Here is a 22,119-nt window from a genome sequence, read left to right as displayed (position 1 = left end):
TAGTTTACTCCCATCAGGAGTTGTTCTTCACTCAATAGGAAAACACACAAGAAAGACAGTGGGTACTGGGAAGTCATTTTCACCCCCAAACCATTAAATATGCCATATGTGCATCCCAGTTACTATTATTTTCATTATGTATTCCACATGCAAAGTAGTATTGTCACCATGAGGCATTGCCAGTCGGATGACATCACAAGAAGTAAGTGATATATATAAACAAACCGCAGTTCATGGCAAGTTTGTGTGCTGCAAGTACACTCCTGGCTTTTTGTTCACAGGTACACTCTTTGGAATACGTTCTTCTTTCACGAAGAACTGATCTTTTATCACGTGTAGAATAGAGGGATTAACTAGAACTGTTTGCAGTTTGGCAGGCACACAATGTTCACGTGCAACTGCGTATTTTGGGATGCGTAACAGGTGGTAGTAAAGAAGTGAACTTTGCAAGCTTGCAGCCTGTAAGATTATACACTATTGACTTGTTGGTTTTGTTTCGGTTTTAATATCTATCAGCTTTCAGCATTCCCTGAGAAAGAGGAGCAGACAGTGTTAAAATGGATCTCCTTCTTCCAGGATGCAATGATTTAATCGAATAAGTATTCCACTGCACATTCTTTAATAGCTTGCTCAAAACACCAGTTCATGCCGATGCAGTTTTAATGCATTTTGAATGTTCTAGTTGTACTAAAGTGCTCACTTTCGTTCCGCGCGTCATGTGCAAATGGTGAAAGTCGGAGTATGCTGGCGCATCCTTGGGCTTCTGTGGTAGCAGAAGGTTTGCAGCCCAGGCAGTAAAAATATTTGCCAATGACTTGGGGCTTTCTAATCCGAAACATAACGGTTTCTGAAGCAGGAAAGAGCAAATTGAGCGAGGGTGGTGGTTCCGGACGCCTGCCTTGTTGGGGAACGGTAAGGGATTACGTTCAAGATCGTTTTGTCCACCACAAGCGTGGAAGGGTATGCTCAGATGTGAGTCCCTTGCTCACTGCACCATCAGGATTCAAGCAAGCCGGGCCGAAGACGGCTGTAATGCCAGAAACCGGTCCCCGGAAGCTTGTTTCCTTTCCAGTAAAAGAATTGGCTTGGTAGTTTGGTCTGCCCTGTTCCCATGATGCACTGGGCCAGGGACAGACTAATTTGCATGTAGCCAGGTTCTGAGCTGGGATGGTGCAGTGAGCTAAAAAACGGTGATGGATTAAGCCCTGATCTGTTGACTGGGTACGAGTGTTCTGTTTAATTCAGATACTCTGTCCATCACCACCCCCGTTTCTGAATCGTTTTGTCCACCACAAGCGTGGAAGGGTATGCTCAGATGTGAGTCCCTTGCTCACTGCACCATCAGGATTCAAGCAAGCCGGGCCGAAGACGGCTGTAATGCCAGAAACCGGTCCCCGGAAGCTTGTTTCCTTTCCAGTAAAATAATTGGCTTGGTAGTTTGGTCTGCCCTGTTCCCATGATGCACTGGGCCAGGGACAGACTAATTTGCATGTAGCCAGGATCTGAGCTGGGATGGTGCAGTGAGCTAAAAAACGGTGATGGATTAACCCCTGATTTGTTGACTGGGTACGAGTGTTCTGTTTAATTCAGATACTCTGTCCATCACCACCCCCTTTTCTGAATCCTTTTGTCCACCACAAGCGTGGAAGGGTATAATCAGATGTGAGTCCCTTGCTCACTGCACCATCAGGATTCAAGCAAGCCGAGCCGAAGACGGCTGTAATGCCAGAAACCGGTCTCCGGAAGCTTGTTTCCTTTCCAGTAAAATAATTGGCTTGGTAGTTTGGTCTGCCCTGTTCCCATGATGCACTGGGCCAGGGACAGACTAATTTGCATGTAGCCAGGTTCTGAGCTGGGATGGTGCAGTGAGCTAAAAAACGGTGATGGATTAAGCCCTGATCTGTTGACTGGGTACGAGTGTTCTGTTTAATTCAGATACTCTGTCCATCACCACCCCCTTTTCTGAATCTAGTCTTTATCAGCATTTCAATCAAAGGTATTCAGCTCCATATGTTAATTTGGCAGTCCATGCCATTTACAATGTCATCTAGGTCATTCTTCATAAGACGTCCTCTATGGTGGAGGTCTGTATGAAGGGAACTCTATCATGGTCAGCAAAACCGACAACTGATTCAACTATTGTGCTCCCAGCTTCTTCTGTTTTTAATACTATACCATTGATTTTGCAATCTGAATTTTGAATCCACTTCAGTAGACCTTTCATCCATTAGACCACTCTGTGTCCTACCTAGATTTCACCAACATGGCGAATATTTTTTTTCTAGCCCCAATTGTAAAAGTACTGTAGTTTTTCTTGTTAATCGGTTCCAGTCCCAGTAGACAGGTGTTAGGGCTAGGCCAGTCAGTTTATTTGGAGAGCGTCCTTACCAAAGTCTCCGAGAATTCTGTCAACATTGGCAGGTACCACATGTGAATGAATATAAATACTTGCTCTGGAGCGTCACCTGAGACATGTCGGCAATCTCCAATCCAATTTAATGTAGTAATTGTGTGGTGGAATATACCCAGCATATCACTTTGTAATGAATTCAATTAAATCTGGAGCTCCGGCTACATATTCTACAGCTGGATAACACCCTGTCCCATTCGGTCAGGAACCCAGTTCGATAATCCTGTTATAACATTTAATCCTCTGCCACTACATTGTCTCATTCCAATGTTCTTGCTTGCCTTCTGCAGCAGTTGCCGATATTATTCATACAATTTCTGAAAATAATTCCTTATATGCCCAGTCTTGCTCACTGTCAGATGTGTGAAGCAGAACAAATACACCATAAAGGGAAAACACAGTAAGTGGGAGGCCACATCTTCCTTTCCCAGACAGCTGAGCACCTATGTAACATTTTCAGATGTTACCTTTAACTAAACGTTTAACTTTAGTGATCAGTGCTATCTGACTTTGGAATAATGCAATAACTAAACTGATAATGCAATTGCTTATGAAACAACTAATGTATTAAAACGTCAATCTCAAGGGAACAACATTGTCTGTATCTGGTGATCGGCATGCTATCTAGTTACTTGGTAACATGGAATTCTATTCGCTCTGGTAACACAAAGTTCCAGTTTCAATGTAGAAAAAAGGAGGAAGATTAGTTTATGCTGTTAAAACCGGATCAATTTTAAGTTGAAATCACCTTTACAAGTAGCTAATATTCAGATTGTTAGTGACTAGATTTTACCGGTTTGACCTGCTGAAAAAAAAAAAAAAAAGAAAATTACCTGAGGACATTTTCAGGGGTTGCTGTAACTACCACTAGGCATGTAATGATGATGCATGTTTGTACAGTAGTTTGGGAAGGGATCGCAAAAGAACCGGCCACTCACTCGCAGCACCTAATTATTTTTGTAACAGTTGTTACAGTGTTAGAACAGCAAGATAATTCAGCTAATTACTAGAACGTAATCATTGTAGTGGACGGCTACATTTTGAAAAAATTAAAGAAATGGGGTTTCACCCAAAATTGTCACAGGACCTGGGTATCAAATGGTAAGAAAGAAAAATGGTCCTAGACCTATCCTTTATATTCAAAACAAATAACTCAATCAAGTAGCTATTAGTTATCAGGAATTAATCCGGCTGACAACACGCTGTCTTTCCCTGTATGAGGAGCGGCAGGAACTATATGTAGAGGTTCTTGCGGGGCGTTTTTGAAGAATTACGATCTATTTGAGCTAGACCGGAACCCACGCCCAGTTTTTTCAGTCATGTATCGCCCTGGGTCTACGCTATTTACAAAAAACCACTGACCCGTGTGCTGGAATTGAATCCCTCGGTTTCTTGGAAGTACCTTGACATTATATGGGGTTCCGCTTTTTTCTGTGAGCAACGCGAGGGGCTATATGATAACGTGAGCACGCGTTCTAAAAAACCCAGGAAGAACCGACTAGGATATCCATCGAGTATCTCTGCAATTTATTGCTTCTGGGTCTATTTTTGTTAAAAATACATTGACCCGCGTGTGGAATTAAGTTCCTCCTTGTTTTTTGATGCACCTCGCCATTGGTAGATCGAGGTTTACATGTGACATTTCAACATTCATTAAGTTGGTGGAGCTTATCATTGATTGGTAGCTCATCCATATGAGGCGCTGCCTTCCTTCAATTTAGGTCCCCTTGCCCTTCCTTTGTCCTGATGAAGACCCGCAGCTGAGGTGTTAATCCTCCCACCAATGCGACAGGGTCGAAACGTCAACAACCATCTCCCCCCCCCCACCCCGTTTTTTGTGAAGCCTGAATCCATTTCCCTACCCCCCATTGTGTTCCCCTTTTTGAATAATAATTCGCTGTGATTAAATTTGTGGGTCAGGTTTCATCTGGAAGGAATTGTACCTTATCTTTGTTTTTCGAATCTTTTAAACTCTTTTATTACTATCTCTTTACACGAGCACCGCCTTCTGCACTCTATACTGCACCTGGCAGTATTTTCTTCTCTTTGACTTTTTGTGCGAAGTTTTTTATGAATTTGTAAATATTCAAATAAATGAATGTGTTCATAAGTAAAGATGATTTTCTTTGAACAATTGTTGGGTATGTACTATTTGTGTGTGTAGACAAATGCATTGGGCTTAGAGAAACATACATAATTTAGTTGATGTAAGCAGTCAACACTCATAACTAGCACATTTATTCATTTGAAGGGTCATGGATAATAGTTCACCCATACTCTTAACAGTCGTGAACACAACAACTGAATATGCATATGTTACCGGAGAATAAAACAGAACCAAGCAGACCTTTGCAACACTCAGAAAGACGTTGATGTGTAAGCTAAGTACACCGAAATCGATGCAGTTTTATGAGAAATTATTTGCAGAAATTACTTAAACATAAAGCTTTCATGGCTGAATCTTGAAGCTGGCAGGATTTCCGGTGCAGCAGAGTGAGACTGAATGCTGACAGAACACCCATACCAGGGACACCTATCTACTAGCCACAATTCTGATACACACAACTCCACTGCATTTTTCAGTCCCAGCAATACTCACTGTTCTTTACCTTGTGCAAACGAATCGTCCGTACTGCAGATTGACCACTGATAGCTTCACTGAAAATATTCACATTGGCACCTGTGCTGTCATGGATGTGTTAGTTTGGTGCTCTAACAGAATACATTCAGTTTCTTTCCACTGCTAAGAGACAAACACCAGGTCATTTCCTGTTGTGGGTTTCCCTCGCGTAAGCTCTGCAGCAGTCACTTGAAAATGAAAAATGCTTTCACATAACATCCTCAGTAGTCGAAAAATGAGTAGGCCTACACCTATCAGCACAGTGACACTTCTGGGTGCTGAGAACGGTATACCACACTATCATTGTCCATTTTAATTGATCACAATTACAAGGCAAAACCCAGAAAAAGGGGTTACAGAGTCCTTTCCATAAAATGATAAAATATGGAATTGTGGAAATTCCCAAAAAGGAAACATGGATATATAAAAGAGAAAATGTGGTGGTAAGTTTTGAGCAAAGGTTTAATCTAACTATTTATAATAAGCAATATAATTTTAAAAAGTATATATTTTCAACTAGGCAACATTTCTTTGTAACAAAGTAACATCCATTAGATAACAAGCATTTGCAATGCAATAGGTCTCGCATTTGCGAGAGTTTGAGCTATTTTTATTGTAAATTACATTGCCTTTTATTTATGTTTTAGTTTTTGAAACTTAAATAAAAGCCATTGTCATTTACAATGCCAATAGGTCAAACTCACGTAAATGCGAGACCTATTGCATTGCAAATGCTTGTTGTTACCGAAAAGCCCTTTCTACAGCGCATACTGGCTCTTTTAACGTTGGCTTCATGTTACCAAAAGCACAATGCACCAGCACTGGAATTATAATCAACATAGTAGCAGAACTTATATCCCAATGGCAGGAGTCAAGAGGCCTCACAAGGAACAAATTAACATGTAATATGCGCTAGAATCTGTTGGAGGAATATGGTTAAAGACCAGTGTGCACACTGATGAGAGGCATGTGAGTCTAGGACAGTGACTCCTATGAATGAGCAGTGCGGACCCTGAGTAACAGTCTCTTAATCATGCAGTTTTGCCATCTGTACTAGTCCTGTTATCATCAGCGCCATTCTTATTGTTGTCATCTGCACTAGTCTTGTTGTCATTGGCACTAGTCTTGTTGTCATTGGCACTAGTCTCGTTGTCATCGGCACTAGACTCATTGTTATCATCAGCGCTATTTTCGTTGTTGTTAGTGTTGTCATCAGCACTAGTCTCATTGTTGTCATCAGCGCTATTCTCACTGTTCTCGTTAGCACTAGTCCCACTGTTATCATCCGAGCTATAGTCATTATCATCAGTGCTATTCTCATTGTTGTCATGAGCACTAGTCTCATTGTTATCATCAGAGCTATTTTCATTGTTATCATCACCACTAGTCCTGTTGCTATCATCAGGGCTATTCTCATTGTTGTCATGGGCAATAGTCCCATGGTTATCAGTGCTATTCTCATTGCTGTCATGAGCAATATTCCCATTGTTATCATCAGTTCTATTCTTTTTGTTGGCATCAGCACTAGTCCCATTGGTATCATCAGCGCTATTCTCATTGTTGTCATGGGCACTAGTCCCATGGTTATCAGTGCTATTCTCATTGTTGGCATCATCACTAGTCCCATTGTTATCATCAGTGCTATTCTCATTGTTGGCATCAGCACTAGTCCCATTGTTATCATCAGTGCTATTCTCATTGTTGTCATTGGCACTAGTCCCATGGTTATCAGTGATATTCTCATTGCTGTCATGAGCAATAGTCCCATTGTTATCATCAGTGCTATTCTCATTGTCGGCATTGCCACTAGTCCCTTTTTTATCATCAGTGCTATTCTCATTGTTGGCATTGGCACTAGTCCCATTGTTATCATCAGTGCTATTCTCATTGTTGGCATCATCACTAGTTCCATTGTTATCATCAATGCTATTCTCATTGTTGGCACCAGCACTAGTCCCATGGTTATCAGTGCTATTCTCATTGTTGGCATCAGCACTAGTCCCATGGTTATCACTGCTATTGTCATTGCTGTCATGAGCAATCGTCCCATTGTTGTCATCAGTGCTATTCTCATTGTTGGCATCAGCACTAGTCCCATTGTTATCATCAGTGCTATTCTCATTGTTGGCATCAGCACTAGTCTCATTGTTATCATCCGTGCTATTCTCATTGTTGGCATCAGCACTAGTTCCATTGTTATCATCCATGCTATTCTCATTGTTCGCATCAGCACTAGTCCCATTGGTATCATCAGCTCTATTTTCATTGTTGTCATGGGCACTAGTCCCATGGTTATCAGTGCTATTCTCATTGTTGGCATTGGCACTAGTCCTGTTGGTATCATCAGTGCTATTCTCATTGTTGGCATCGGCACGAGTCTCATTGGTATCATCAGCACTATTCTCATTGTTGTCATGGGCACTAGTCCCATGGCTATCAGTGCTATTCTCATTGTTGGCATCGGGACTAGTCCCATTGTTATCATCAGTGCTATTCTCATTGTTGGCATCAACACTAGTCCCATTGTTATCATCAGTGCTATTCTCATTGTTGGCATGGGCACTAGTCTCATTGGTATCATCAGCGCTATTTTCATAGTTGTCATGGGCACTAGTCTCATTGGTATCATCAGCGCTATTTTCATTGTTGTCATGGGCACTAGTCCCATTGGTATCATCAGCGCTATTCTCATTGTTGTCATGGGCACTAGTCCCATTGGTATCATCAGCGCTATTCTCATTGTTGGCATCAGCATTAGTCCCATTGTTATCATCAGTGCTATTCTCACTGTTGGCATCAGCACTAGTCCCATTGTTATCATCAGTGCTATTCTCATTGTTGTCAGGAGCACTAGTCCCATTGGTATCATCAGCGCTATTTTAATTGTCATCAGCACTAGTCCCTTTGCTGTCATCAAGGTTACTCCCATTCACTTAGAACAGGTCTTGAAAACACTGAAATGTGGTGCCTGTTATTGGTGGTTGTTGTCTTTCCATCTGCCTTCTGAAGATTCGGACACAGTCTGGGTATCTGCTACAGGTGATTCTGGAAGGAAGCCTGGCTCTGACCAAAGCAACCTCCATTGGTGACAATTTATATGCTACGAATGTTGTCTGCTGTGAAGCTTAACGATTTCACCGTCTGCCAACCACATAAAAATAGGTAGACTTTGTTTTATAAACATCGCTATCCTAGGAGGTGTGAAAGTGGCGCCAACCAAAACACGGCTTCTTTCATTTAGTTGCTTCCCTGAGAAATAGATCCCAAAAAAAAGAACATGCCCGCGAGTTGGGTGGGGGGGGGGGGGGGGGGGTGGGGGGCGGCGCCACTGCGAGCCATGTGGTTTCAATTATTGTGCCTGTGTCTGGGCACAATAATTGAAACCACATGACGGTCAGTGCGCGTACTAGACACCAATAGGCCATGGGTGGAGCAATGCGCCCGCCTTTGGCCTATTGCGTGCTCTCTTGGTAAAAAACACGCACACAAAGCCCAATAGCGTGTCACAAAAGGAAAAGCACACACTTGTGCGTGTGCCATTCCTCGGTCAGCTTCTGAAACCCTCGTGCTGCGCGAGCAGTGCTGCGCACTGCAACGCTAGACGCAAGACCTAAAAAGGGTGAAAAAGATAAATTAACAGTTAATAGTAGCAGCTTTGAGCCTGGTAGAATGAGTCCACAGTCCTGGAGTCTGTTTATTGGCCAAGGTGTAGCAAATCTTAATACAGAACACGATTCCGCACAAGATAGTTTTCTTCTGTACTGCTTTGCCTTTTTTCACTCCAGAGAACTCCATAAAGAGCTGATCGTCCACCCTGTGTTCTCTGGTATGATCAAATTAAAACTTTAGCATTCATTTGGGGTTGAAGCGATAGAGCCTCTCCTTCTCCTTCTCCTTACAGGGGTAAGGAGGAGCATAGAACATCGGCAGGGTGGTGGTTTGACTCTTGTAGAACGGCGTCACCCTTTGGTAAAACTGATGCTTGTCCAGTTTGTATGGAAACTACATGGTAGATTGACACCAAGAGCCTGAAGCTTACTCAATTGCATGCTGAGGTGATGGTGGCAAGGAATGCTGTCTTAATAGTGAGAAGCAATAAGGGAAAGCTGTGAAGCGGCTTGAATGGAATGCACATCAAATAAGTGTGGACGAGATTAGGGCCCCATTGGGGAAATGGAGAAGGGGGTAAAATATGTTGTAGCCCTTTCAAAAATCGCATCACAACTGGTGACAAACAATGAGGGCTGAAGTGGCAACTGTAAGAGGGTCAAAAGGGCAGAAAGATAACCCTTAACAATTTCCAAATCAAAGCCTAGCAAGCAAGAGGCAAAAGAAACAACGGACCATCAGTTAACTTGCCCTGGAGGTAGTCAATCTGGTGTGTTCTGCACCAACCCACAAATCTGCCCCTATGACAGGCATATATAGTTTTAGTCGAAGGATGCCTGGCTGCCAAGACAACATCAATCACCTCTGGAGGAAGGTTGAAGGTGTTCAACTGTCGCCGCCCAATCTCCAAGCATGAAGAAGGTGGAGATTGCGAAGACCCGGTGCAGAACCCTACTTTGTTGTTGCGACAGCAGGTCCTCTCAGAGGTGCAGCCTAATCAGAAGAAATATGCTCAAGCCCAGGAGTTTTGTATACCATACTCTCTGTGCCCAATCTCAAGTCACTGTGAAATTCTAGGCCTTGTCAGTCCAGATCTTCTTAAGAACATGAGGCTAGAGTGGTACTGGGATAAAGTGATACAGGAGTTCAGAGTTTTTATCAAGGCAGAATGCGTCTTTAAGTGAGAGACGCCTGGAAAACTTCAAAGTGTAGAAGGGCTGACATTGCGCATTCTGGGTGGTGAGTAGATTACTCCTAGGTTCCCTCCATTTGTGGAAAAGGCCTTGCACCACCTCTAGGTATAAATGTTGTGATCCACACCCTGGCATTCAAGGAGCCTGACAAGTGATTTTCCACCAGTGAAATTCCCTAACTATCCAACCATTTCCAGAAGTGCAGCACCTCCTGGAACAAGGCCCACCCTGCCCTGTTCGATGCACTACCATGTGGTGGTCGTTTGTCAGTGAGTACCTCAACCTTCCTTCCCTTGATAGATGAAAGGAAAGCTTTTAGCGCCACACTGATGCCCTACAGCACTGAAGGTTGATGTGTAGCTGGGACTCTGCCAGAGACACGAGGACTCTGATCTTCACTTCTCCCCGATGGCCGCCCCAACCCAGAAAGTGATGTATTGGTCACCACTGCCAATTCTGAGTGGGGTTGAGAGAGGGGTCCGCTATGGACCTAATCCCGATCCATGATTCACCACTGCAGGCTTTTCTCAGTCTCCTCAAAAATCTGAGAGTGGTCATAGAGGTGCCCTTGATGTTGGGCCCACTGAGACTTCAGATCCCACTACACAGCCTGCATATGCCACTTAGCATGCTCGACCAGCAGGATGCAAAACACTATAAATCTCAGTAGCCTCAGAGTCAACTTCACTGGGATCAAGGACAGAGCCTGAAAGAGGGGAATCACATCCTGAATGTCCTGGACTCTCTTTCCTGGGGCAAAGGCACCAATCCAAACCGTGTCCAGAACAGCTCTGATGAAAGGGAGCATCTGAGGAGTCAGGTGTGACTTTGGCATGTAGATAGTGAACCCCAAGAATGGTAAGAGGTTTGCCGTAGTCTGGAGGTGGTAGACAACTGTGTGGGATGAGCCCACCTTCAAATGCCAGTCATCAAGGTAGGGGAAGACTGGCACCCTAACCTTCAAAGGAGTGCTACCACAACCGCCTTCACTTTTGTAACCACCCATTGGGCACTGGTGAGTCCAAAGGGGAGCACAGCAAACTGGAAATGCTCCTTTCTCACCACAAGCAGCAGGTAGCTGGGAGGATTGGAACATTGAAATATGTGTCCTGCAGGTCCAACACCAACATCCAGCCTCCATTATTGATAGCCGATAAAACCTAGGCAATGTTGAGCATCTCGAATTTCTCCTTTTGGAGGAATCGATTTAGAAGGTGCAGATGTAAAATAGGTTGATGACCTTCATCCTTCTTAGGCACCAGAAGGTAGTGGGAATAGCAACCACATCCTACTTCTGGCGCTGGGACCCTCTCTAAAGCCCCTTTGGCCAAAAGGGCTAGCACTTCCTGCTGCATAATGGAGAGATGGTCCACCACCAATCACTGGGTAGATGGCGGAATGTACAGTGGGGATGAAAGAAAGGGCCTGGAGTAATCTTATGGACAATTTGACGGACCCACCTATCCGAGGTAGTTGCTTCCCAACCATGATAGAATCAGTAGATTCTGCCTCCCACTGGGTAGCTGTGACCCTGTGATGGTACAATAAAGAGGTTTGGCAGGTGGGGCAGTTGAGGATGGTAGTGGATTGGGTGGCATGCTTACCTTGGCCGAAGGGGCGGTTGGCACTATGGCCACTACAACAAAATTGCTGGGTTTTCTGCTGGTGTGGGATGGGCTGATTATAGAGAGTGCCTCTGATAGAGCTAGATTTCATCAAGATTAAGCATTGTTCTATTTTGTGTTTCAGACAGACTGCATTTAAAATGGCACGCAGATTTTGGTGCAAGTGAAAACACATGGCACATGAAATATGAAATGAGAACTAGTCAAATGCTTTTTAACCCCTTCCATGCTCATGACGAGCTAAGCTCGTCATGCAGTACACTGGTCGTCTGCTGATGACGAGCTGAGCTCGTCATGAATAATGGGATCCTGCATTTTTCAGCACACAGCGGGAATTGCCTTAGCAGTCAAGGTGTTAAATGGGGCACTTTTGGTGCATTCAAAGTGAAAGGCATGCAATAAGGCCTGGTAAATGCGTTCAGTCTGAAATGCTTGTGCTGAATTAACATGTGTTTTTGCAGTGTAGAGAAACTTGTGATTGCAGTTTCCTTTTTAGCTTTGAAGATAATCATGGAATGCGTTGTCTCCTCTCAGCTCTTTTTCCTTGTATTCTACACTCCCTATTCCTGTCTTAAGAGACTTTGGCTTTGTTGCATATTTAGACAATGCATATTCATTTGATAACACATCTTCTTATAATGTGCATTAATTAACCATGCACCAACACTACACGCGGGGCAAACGCATTTTGCATGAAAAGCTATCTAAAACATTAAAGCATGTTGCTATGAGTATGCATTAACTGTGTGCGCTTTGAAAATTTGCAATGTTGTACATTGCACATTTTTGCATGTTGTGCACAAATAATAGAAAAGCTGCTTTAAACTAATAGCTTTTGCTAGGTAATAATTAATACAAGGTACTAGTATGGGGGAGGTAAACATAATGGGTTTAATTTCATAAATTATTATTCTTTTGTGTTTGTTTTGTTTTTGGGCCCAAAATAAAATGGATGCCTAAGAATCCAGCATGCCTGAGAATTGTTTTTTGCTTGAGTCCACCGTGGTGGTATCTCCCTACCAGGCTGTGGATGGGCTTAGATGATGAAGCGTGTCAAGATACATGAGTAAGGTGTCTACTCCAATATCTTTGGATACCCCAGGGAGATAATAGAGAATTAGCCTGCTTGGGACCCTCTGGCTTTCCTCCACCATCCAGTTAATCGTATGTGAGCAAGTATTTAGATCTTGTGGCCTTTAAAGTCATAGGGTCCATGAGATTTTGCTGCTGACAGGATATGCTGTGCCTGCTCGTGCCGGAGGAAGCAAGAAATGATGGGCCTGATGCTGGTCAGGGCAAGGGGTCACTGTGGCCAAATCATGTGCACCCTCTACATTTCCAGCAGAGGCGAGAAGGTGATTCCAAGGAGGTTGGGAAGGAAATCCTGAAGAAACACTCGAACATTGGCCCCGTCTGCCTACTCCAGAATGCCAAAGATTCGGATATTGTCTCTGTGACTCCAGTCTTCCAGGTCCACGATCTTGTTGTGCAAGGCGTGAAGCTCTTAGTCCCAGTCTGGGAGAAGCTCAACTCTGTATTACAGAGAGGACAGGCCATGATACAAGGACTCCACAGTGTTGTGGAAGCCGGAGATGTCAGCATGGATAATTTTTCTCCCCACTCCAATTCGGTCATCTTCAAGTCCATGGTCCCCAGCCTGCTCCCGTTACCTCCTTGAGTATCAGGTTCATGGTGGTCTCTGGGCATGCCAAATAGGGAGGGCGCAGATTTGGCCTAGGAGACCACCTCCGTGAAAAGCAGATGACTTGTGCTTTAATTGACAGATAAGGTTTTGGACCACCAATTTCTCTTTATGGTCCACATGTGACATTTCCAGCATAATCACGTGGTTCCTTTTATCCTGGTCACGTATGTATTTACAGATCTCCCCCCCATTTCCTCTTCTTTTACCTGGAATTTTATCCAGATGAGATCTGCGGCAGCTGTTTAATTATAGAAGGTACTAACGCTGTACCTCAGACCACAGACTGGTTTCATTAACTTCAGAGAACTACCTTCATTAGATTTTCTGCAAATCCTAGGTGGATAGTAACCTTCTGTGCTATCCATCCCATCTACTACTATGTTGATAGTTGCTCTCTATTTCTATTTTTTATTCAGACCACATCTTCGTCAAAAGGTCGTTTTTCTTAATATCTTAACTGTGGATACAAGAACTGACCCGTAGGATGCTTGGGTGGTTGGGTGCATCATCTCACACATCATTTGTAAGCTATGCCACTCATTTACTGCAACAAATCAAATTGGATTATCACCACCTTCCCTGAAGTTACCTAGCTTCATTATCAACAGCCAACTAGACTTTAGCTCTCCAAATGTCTCTACCAGCGATTCACCCACTGAGAAATCTTTACTTGCATAGGTCAGTGCTTTATCTCCCTACTGTGTATCACTTATCCTTACTAGTTCACTTGATGGATACTGGCGTTCACTGCATCATTTGTGGGTAGAGCTTGCTACCTTCTTCAACATCTGCATTTCAGTGTTTTCTTCAAATTCTACTTCGTCCTACCATTTAAGAGATTTTAGAGAGTTTATGTGGTATTTAAGTATACTTCATCTAATCGTTGTCCCTTCTTTGTTACATCACTTTCTTGCACCAAAATGGTTACTCACTACTCTTGTCGAGATCCCTTTGCATATACAAGTTGCAAACCTTATGGATGCCAGACCAAAGGAAACAGGCATTATCAAAATGACTACTTGTAAATGGCATATATTACTTAGTTCAATCCCCCTTTGAATCATATTTTGAAGTTGTAAAGATTCCCAATATCACTGAGATCGTAAATCTCCATTCAAGGCTTTTATGCAGTCTTTTTCCATTTTTTGGGGCAGATCTGCATCTACAATGTACAAACAGGTCCAAACCTAATGGAAGAAAAATAATGCAAGATAGAATCTGTTTTCCTCTGCATAGTAGATTTCAGAAGAACAATCCTAAGCTACATGTCACATGCATAACACTGAAAGCTAGAGGCTGGTTACAATTAGGATGCAGAGGAAGCTAATGCTCCATTGATTACAAGTGCTTAGCTTTACGGCATATGGTATTGCCAGGTACAGGCACACCAGGGCCAATTTCACAGGGTGGAAATGCAAGCTCGTAAAATCACATGAGTATCGGACTGGGCTGAGGGGTAAACCTCAGTCCGACCCCACCTAACCAACTTATATAGTAGCACTACCTCATGCCAGCACCAGTATTTCCTGCTCTCTGGCACATGGTTCACCCATCACCTTCCTGCCCATTACCCATGTAGGCTACCCAACTTCTAGGGCAGGTGCTAAATGGGTGCAGAACAGTTCCCTGAACTGAGAATCCACATGAGGAAAAGGGCCCAATAATTCTTGGACTGCATGATTATTCCTCATTCTGTTGACAATAACCAGTAACTGCATGGTGTAGAGGTAGGTGATTCCAGTTCCGATTATTTCAGCACAGTTGTATCATGTAAATCGCAATAGTGGGCTAAGACATTGAAGAAAAACAATGTATAATATTACAAAACCATTGTTGGCTCGCACAAGAGTGCACAGCATGTGATATACAACAACAGAGGCTACAAATATGAGTTCATAACTTGTGCACTCAAATGTATGATCTAATACTCAGCTTTGAGTCTTAGTGCAGTAAATCAAGCAGGCACTTTGTAGTCGACTACCATTCAGTGACTCTGAATTTTCTTCTATTTCAAGATCAGTTCTTGCCAGTGTGAGTCTTACCTGGTGGGAGAGCTCCTCCCATTGCCTGTGCAGCAGCTCAATGCGCTCCTTTAAGATGGAGATATCATCGGCGCTGATGTAGGCAGACAATGTCTCCTTCAAACGTGTCAGCTGAGCCAAGTCATCTGTCCACCCTTCAACATCATTTTCCAGCTCCTTAATGGTAAAATGGTGAAAGAACATCAACAAATCAATAACCAGAATCTCAACAAAGAAGGAAATGGTCTCTTCACTTCAGTTGCCCTTTTTAATTGTAATTCTTCCAGTGCCCACCAGAAAGGGAAAACAGTATCTATGGCCCAAACCATCCATAAGCAAAGAGAGACAGGACAACACCATGAAGTGTACTAACATTGTCTTTGATATCTGGTCTATGCATATAACCTAAGAATTCTATTGGTTTTTTTGTCCCAAAAGTTTTATTAAAGTTTTAATAAATACCAGAAGGAAAGAAATCTCGAGAAGTATGTCAATAACAATGCACACAAAGACTCAAAGTGGGCAAATATGATATTTCTACTTGCAGGTCAGACCTAGATTTGCATCTGCCTCCATTGCCTGGAGACATGTAGCAACACATTGCCAGGATGTCAGTTTCATTCATGCAGGGAGAAATTACACACACGAACAACATAATTAGGCTATTCTGTTTTAAATGTAAACCTATAATAACTGATAAAACCCAACCAGGAAAATAGCCCTCAGCAGTGTAAACATATAAACACTGAAAAAACACCTGCACAACCAAAAATTAAATGCCATTCAAAGAAAGTAAAAGGAGAGTGAAAAAGTCTTTTTTTTTCTTGAAAGGGCTAATATAACGTAAGTTTGTTATACAAGTTAGCAGCAAGAAAGACCGAGCTAACATTCTTCTTCTTGAGTTTTCTGTTTAGGGATGTCACTAAAGGAAAATGCTACTTACCAGTATGCATCTGTTCTTGGCATGTAGAGCTGTAGAGTTACACACTATGCATAGATGGCAACCTAGTGTTGGGCCCGGATGCTTGCAGTTTGTTTTTTTGTAGAAAAGTCTTTGGAAGTCACGGGATAGGTGACTCCTCCTTTGGATGATACTGCGCATGGGCATCGGCTCCATCCTCAGATTGTTTTTCGCCATTAGGGAAGTGATGGAGCTGTACAAGAGGTAGTGTTGTCCATGTGATTTGTATCTAATTAACATAATACTGGAACAGATAAAGGTAGCCGGGGAGGCGGGTGGGCGTGTGTAACTATACAGCTCTACATGCCAAGAACAGATGCATACTGGTAAGTAGCATTTTCCGTTCGAGGCATATGAGCTGCAAATTACACACTATGCATAGATTGTATAGCAGTACCCACACTTAGCTGCGACCACCAGTATCTGTTGCAGTTGTTTGAAACAGTGTTTTTAGTACAGCCTGGCCCACAGTGGCTTGTTGTTTAGTTTGCACATCTACACAGTAATGCTTTGTGAATGTGTACGGTGTAAGCCATGTAGCTGCTCTGCATATGTCATCTAAGGGGATGTTCTCTAAGAATGCTATTGGAGCCCCTATCCCTTATCTTTCTTGTTGAGTGGGCTTTTGGAGGAATTGTTAATGTACGTTTTGCTTTTTGGTAACATATTTGTATGCATTTAACAATCCATCTGGCGATCCCTGATTTTGATATGGGGTTGCCTTTATGTGGCGGTGAAAAAGACACGAAAAGTTGTTTTGTTTTACGAAAAGTTTGTGTCCTTTCGATATAGTACAGCAGTACTCTTTTGACATCTAAGGTGCGTAGAGCTCTTTCTGCGACTGTTTGAGGCTGCCAGAAAAATACGGGCAGCTCAACTGATATATTTAGATGGAATGGTGAAATGACTTAAGGAAGGAATTTAGGATTAGTACGAAGAACCACTTTGTTAGGATGTATTTGCAAAAAAGGTTCTTGAATGGTCAATGCTTGTAGTTCACTAACCCTTCTGAGAGAAGTAATTGCTACTAGGAAAGCTACTTTCCAGGTTAGGAATTGCAATTCACATTTGTGTAATGGTTCGAAGGGAGGACCCATTAGTGATGTCTTCGACATCGGAATCTTCTGCCTCGAAGCTGCTGTCAACGTTGTGTTGTTCTGGGATGTTGACGCCTTCCTCGAAGATGTCTTCCGGAATCGGAGCTGAAGATCTTTGAGCCATTGTTCTCCTCCCTCTTCGGTCACGGATAGTCTTTTTGGAGCGGAAAGAGGCACAAGCTGAACAGTCTTTCGCCTCGTGCTCCAGAGAGAGGCAGAGGTTACACACCTCATGAAGGTCGGTGTGGGGAAATTTCGACCCACATTGAGGACACTTTTTAAATGGCGTCCTTTCCATGAGCTGGAGTCGAGGCCTAACTAGGCCCGAAGGCCGTCGACAACGACCGGAATCGAGATCCTCGATGTTGAAGAGTAGAGTCGATTGGAAAGCGTTCAAAACTAAGTTTTGTAAGTTGGTGAGGATTGCGCGCCGAGGGAAATTGGTTCCAACATGGAGCGCTGGAAACACATCCGAGCCCGGTGGCGGAAAAAAACAATCTGGGGATGAAGCCGATGCCCATGCGCAGTATCATCCAAAGGAGGAGTCACCTATCCTGTGACTTCCAAAGACTTTTCTACAACAAAACAAACTGCAAACATCCGGGCCCAACACTAGGTGGCCATCTATGCATAGTGTGTAATCTGCAGCTCATATGCCTCGAACATATTGTTTCTTCTGTTTTTCACTTTTGTGGTCTTTGGTCTCAAGATGCAGGATTTAGGAGCATGTTTAAGGTCTTGTTTAATTATTTTATAAACTGTAGAGAATCGGTAAATAGCAAATCATATTTGATATTTTGGTTACATTTGATTCTTTCACTGATAGGTAAAATGACTGGTTTCATAAGAATCTTACCCAATATGTACCATCTCTTTTACCCAAGAATCATGGTGGAAGGATCACTTGTCCTGCATAACCAGGGTATGCAGGTCGGTATGGGGTGTCTCCCAAGTAAAAGAAAAATTGGCCCCAGTGAGGTGCTCCCTTCATTGCCGCCGACCCGAAGAAATGCCGATTGTCACTTCAAGAGGTACAATGCGACCTCCCATTCACTGAAGAAACAGGTCATAATTACCTATTTTTTCACTTTTTTCACTACCCTGCACTGGTCCTGAAGAAAGCCCACTGACCTATATAGGCGAACAGGGCTGAAACATGTCGACCGCATTTTAAATCACTATATCAGTGCGCTTGAATCCCTTATCATTCCATAGCTGCACAACAATTTATCAATTCAGTTTACTCAAACCCAGACCAATTAAAGTTTCAGTCTGTTTGTTCGGGTATCTTAAAACTTCCCTTGAGCACTTATCACCCATTGTTCACGATCACTACTGTTTTAACTAAGGGTAAATACCTCCTGGCGGAGGCTGCATAAATACTGACCCAAGGATTATGCACACACGTGTTAACAAGAGCGGGGAGACAACATATACCGCTACGAGATCCTAATTTACAAGTGCATGAGGGTCTTTTACCCTGGTTATGCAGGACAAGTGATCCTTCCCCCATGATTCTTGAATAATCAACAGGAGACTGAATGGATCAGCACTCTTCCTCCCCCCATTGATTGATTGTCCATCTCTTTTACCCACTGAGAATGAGTAAAACCCCTTGATACATCACCCATTTTCTAGAGAGTCAATATTGATAGTAGATGAATTACCAAACACCCCAGGCTTTAAACATTCAATGCAAGGTGTAGTGGCAGGAATATGTGAAAAGAGTGCTGTCACCAAGCATCTGGGATAGTGGTGAAAACATGGCACCAGGCATTTGGAAAACATGGAGCACAGTATCACTTGGAGTGCTGTGCAAAAAGTTCTTACCAAGTTCCACAAAGATTGGAGAGATATTATTTCTAGGTGCAGTGATTCCGCTATGTATATGCCAAAGTTGTGTTACGATCTGTCAAAACAAATACCTGAGCTGAAGTGCGTCCCTGTGAGATACCTTCCCACTTGTTATATGGTGTGCTGAAAGCATCTTTACGATGTTCTGAGTTAAAGAAGAATGCTATTGACTTTTCAGTAAATTCTGGTGCACTGTTTTGTTATGCACAGGAACTAAATATTTCTCATTTTGTGAGGCATCAAAGAGTCATCCCAACTGTGTCATTCAGCTGGTGGTTCTCCGGTCCTAGAGGTTGGGAATACTATGTTATCCATGTGGCAAACATTTACAGAATTTTTGCTGAGTGATGATGCCAAAGGCATGAAATGAGAGGTTCTTAGGGGCATATCGATAGTGATGTGAGGAAAGTATACTCCGCTGCATTCTTAGATTTTTACAGGAAAACAGGACTGCTGTAGTGGACATAATAAAAAAACTAGAGCCGGAAAACACCCACGTTTTCAGCCTAATTGGTATAGATGTGAAACATCTCCTTGAGAGTTGGCTAGGCAATACTTTTAGTGATTTTGGCACTGCAACATGTTCCATGTTAGGGTGCTTGTCACTTGGTAAGCAAAGAGATGTGGGGGAGCAATTCAGGAAATTTTATTTTACAATGTATGAAAAGTGGCTTACAGTGATGCATAGAAATGTCCCTTCACCAGCCATGGCATTTGAAGTCAAAGAAGCCTCACTGTGGCACTCTGCACAACTTTTAGATCCCTTCCATAAAGGGGAATTTTCTACAGACTTTCAAAAGTGCTGCTTTATTTTTGACCACTTCCATTAATCTGATGGCATATGCGCCCATTTCAATGCATTTGTTTCAGAACCTTTCGCAGAGAATCGCAATCTTCAGATGCACCAGTATTGGCATGGAATGCTATGTCATGTAGCCATAGTTAGTAAATTGTGTACTGGCTGTTTTGGCATTGCCCGTCTCAAGTGCCAATGTTGAGAGGGCCTTTTCACAGATAATAGTTTACATGGGAAGGAAAGAGCGAGCGCGCACGACCAAACACTCACTGAAGAAGTGTACTAAAATAAGTTTGATTTGTAAAAATGTATTTGGACCTTATATACACTGAACATACACTGTCTATATACCATGCAGAAAGAAAGCAATAATAAAAGCAAAACGTTTCATAAACACCGGAAAAACACAGGTGCATATTATCAAGACAGGCAATAAAATTATCGCTGCTTTAGCGGCAGAAAACTGCCACTAAAACAGCGAGAATGGGCTTGATAATATGCTATATGGAATTCCAATTGAAGCCCATGTTAGGAGTCCTTCACATCTAACATGGGCTTCAATTGGAATTCCATAGAGCATATTATCCAGCCCATTATCGCCGATTTAGAGGCAGTTTTCTGCCGCTAAAGCAGTGATAATTTTATCGCCTGTCTTGATAATATGCCCCACAGTTTTTGTTGTTTTTAATAGTGCGAAAAAATGTGTAACCACTGATTACCACTGTTTTTAAGGTATTGAAATCACTTAAAAGCACTGAAAACCCCCCACCAGAATTTACCATAAATAGAAACTGAAAACAGGAAAGCCTAAACATAATATACCTAATATTATGAGGGCTCACCACTGAGTGTGATGAAGTGTTCCCCAGCTATATGATGGCTTTACTGAGACCTATGGAGCTGGGTACCAAACACCTTGTCTTAATACATCTGTAATGTTACCAGTATATGAAATTCACCCAGGGGGCCCTGTAAAGATGCACCCTGAAAAACCTACCAGTATCTAGTGTGCTGGCTGACTTGTATCATCCAACCTGCCACCACAGACAAGTTTGTGACCCCCTGCAGGTGAGAGCCCACACTCTCTGAGGTCACAAAGAATGTCTGCTTCGGAGAAAGGTGTCCACACCTCCTCCAGCAGTATGGCTAGTGATTTAGCATATCAAGGCCAGGGGCTTCAAAGCCCCTGTCGCCTTTGATATGTGACCCCAGCTTCCCCTAGACCTGGGAGATGTCATCTCCTTCCCAGAGGCCATTTGGCACCACGAAAGGTGGGAAATTAGCTATGCAGTAGGCGTGTTTCACCTCCAGGCTATGCACACCCCTAAGGTGGTGTATCCGATATGCTTCTAGAAAGAAGGGTTCCACTATCTTGTTTTTGGTGGAATTAAGAACTCAGGGACAGGGTCATGACCACACCCCACAGGAAGTGATCATTGTAGGAAGCTGGCTCTGTATATACTATACTAAAGTGAGGTATAGCGTGCACAGAGTCCAGTGGAACCCCAAAGGTAGGCAGAGGTAAAGTTAGATGGCACATAACTCTCTATTTGTGGTAGTGTGGTTGAGCAGTAAGGCAGTATCAGAGGACAGTGTGAAGCATTTTTTGTGCACACTCAGTCAGCAAATGAATTCACACACTAAAAGACTGAACTTTAGACCAATTGATTTTGCAGGAAAATATTCTTTTAGTTATTTTATTTTCTAGAACCAAGCAAACCTGGCACAGGTAAGCAATAAACACTATACAGTAGTAATGCAGTTTGGAACAGTTTGAATTGAAATTGTATATGCATTTTGTTTTAACTTAGAGTATGGTTTCAGAGAAATGCAATGCTTTGTTAATACAGTACACAGACTTGAATGGGCTTTTCAGTATAATTGCAGGTAAGTTACTTTTGAGATTACTTTTCTTACGCAGAGTAGTATACCTGAATACTACTTTGGGACATTTCCTGTAAACAGGTAAGTAAAATCGTTTTTGTTAGTTAGTGCAATTTTAAAGAATGTATTTATGTTTTCCAACTCCACACTTAAGAACTTTCCTAAGAAAAACAGTCAATTTTATCCTATAGGGGAAAATAGTGTTATTGGTTTTGAGGTAAGTATTTGGTAATGGGAGTTGAGGTTCTGGGGGTAGTCTCAGAGGTCCCCCAGGGTCCGGGATGCACTCTTGTTACACCCTCAGTGGCACTAGGGTGGCTGGGTGCAGAGTGCTGAGGCCCAAT

General features: G+C 42.8%; 1 protein-coding gene across 1 annotated transcript in view; it reads right to left on the bottom strand.

The window, feature by feature from the left end:
* The window catches only part of SYNE1 (spectrin repeat containing nuclear envelope protein 1), a 2,319,318-nt gene that overhangs the window by 317,052 nt on the left and 1,980,147 nt on the right, over positions 1-22,119 (bottom strand). The window contains exon 129 of the mRNA XM_086926873.1: positions 15,205-15,360. Within this exon, the coding sequence (XP_086782999.1) occupies positions 15,205-15,360 (156 nt within the window). The remainder of the gene's footprint in view (positions 1-15,204; positions 15,361-22,119) is intronic.

The sequence above is a fragment of the Lissotriton vulgaris genome, chromosome 6 (assembly GCF_964263255.1).
Source record: "Lissotriton vulgaris chromosome 6, aLisVul1.2, whole genome shotgun sequence".
Lineage (NCBI taxonomy): Eukaryota > Metazoa > Chordata > Amphibia > Caudata > Salamandridae > Lissotriton > Lissotriton vulgaris.
Note: the sequence above shows the minus strand (reverse complement) of the source record. Positions and strands in the feature narration are given on the sequence as shown.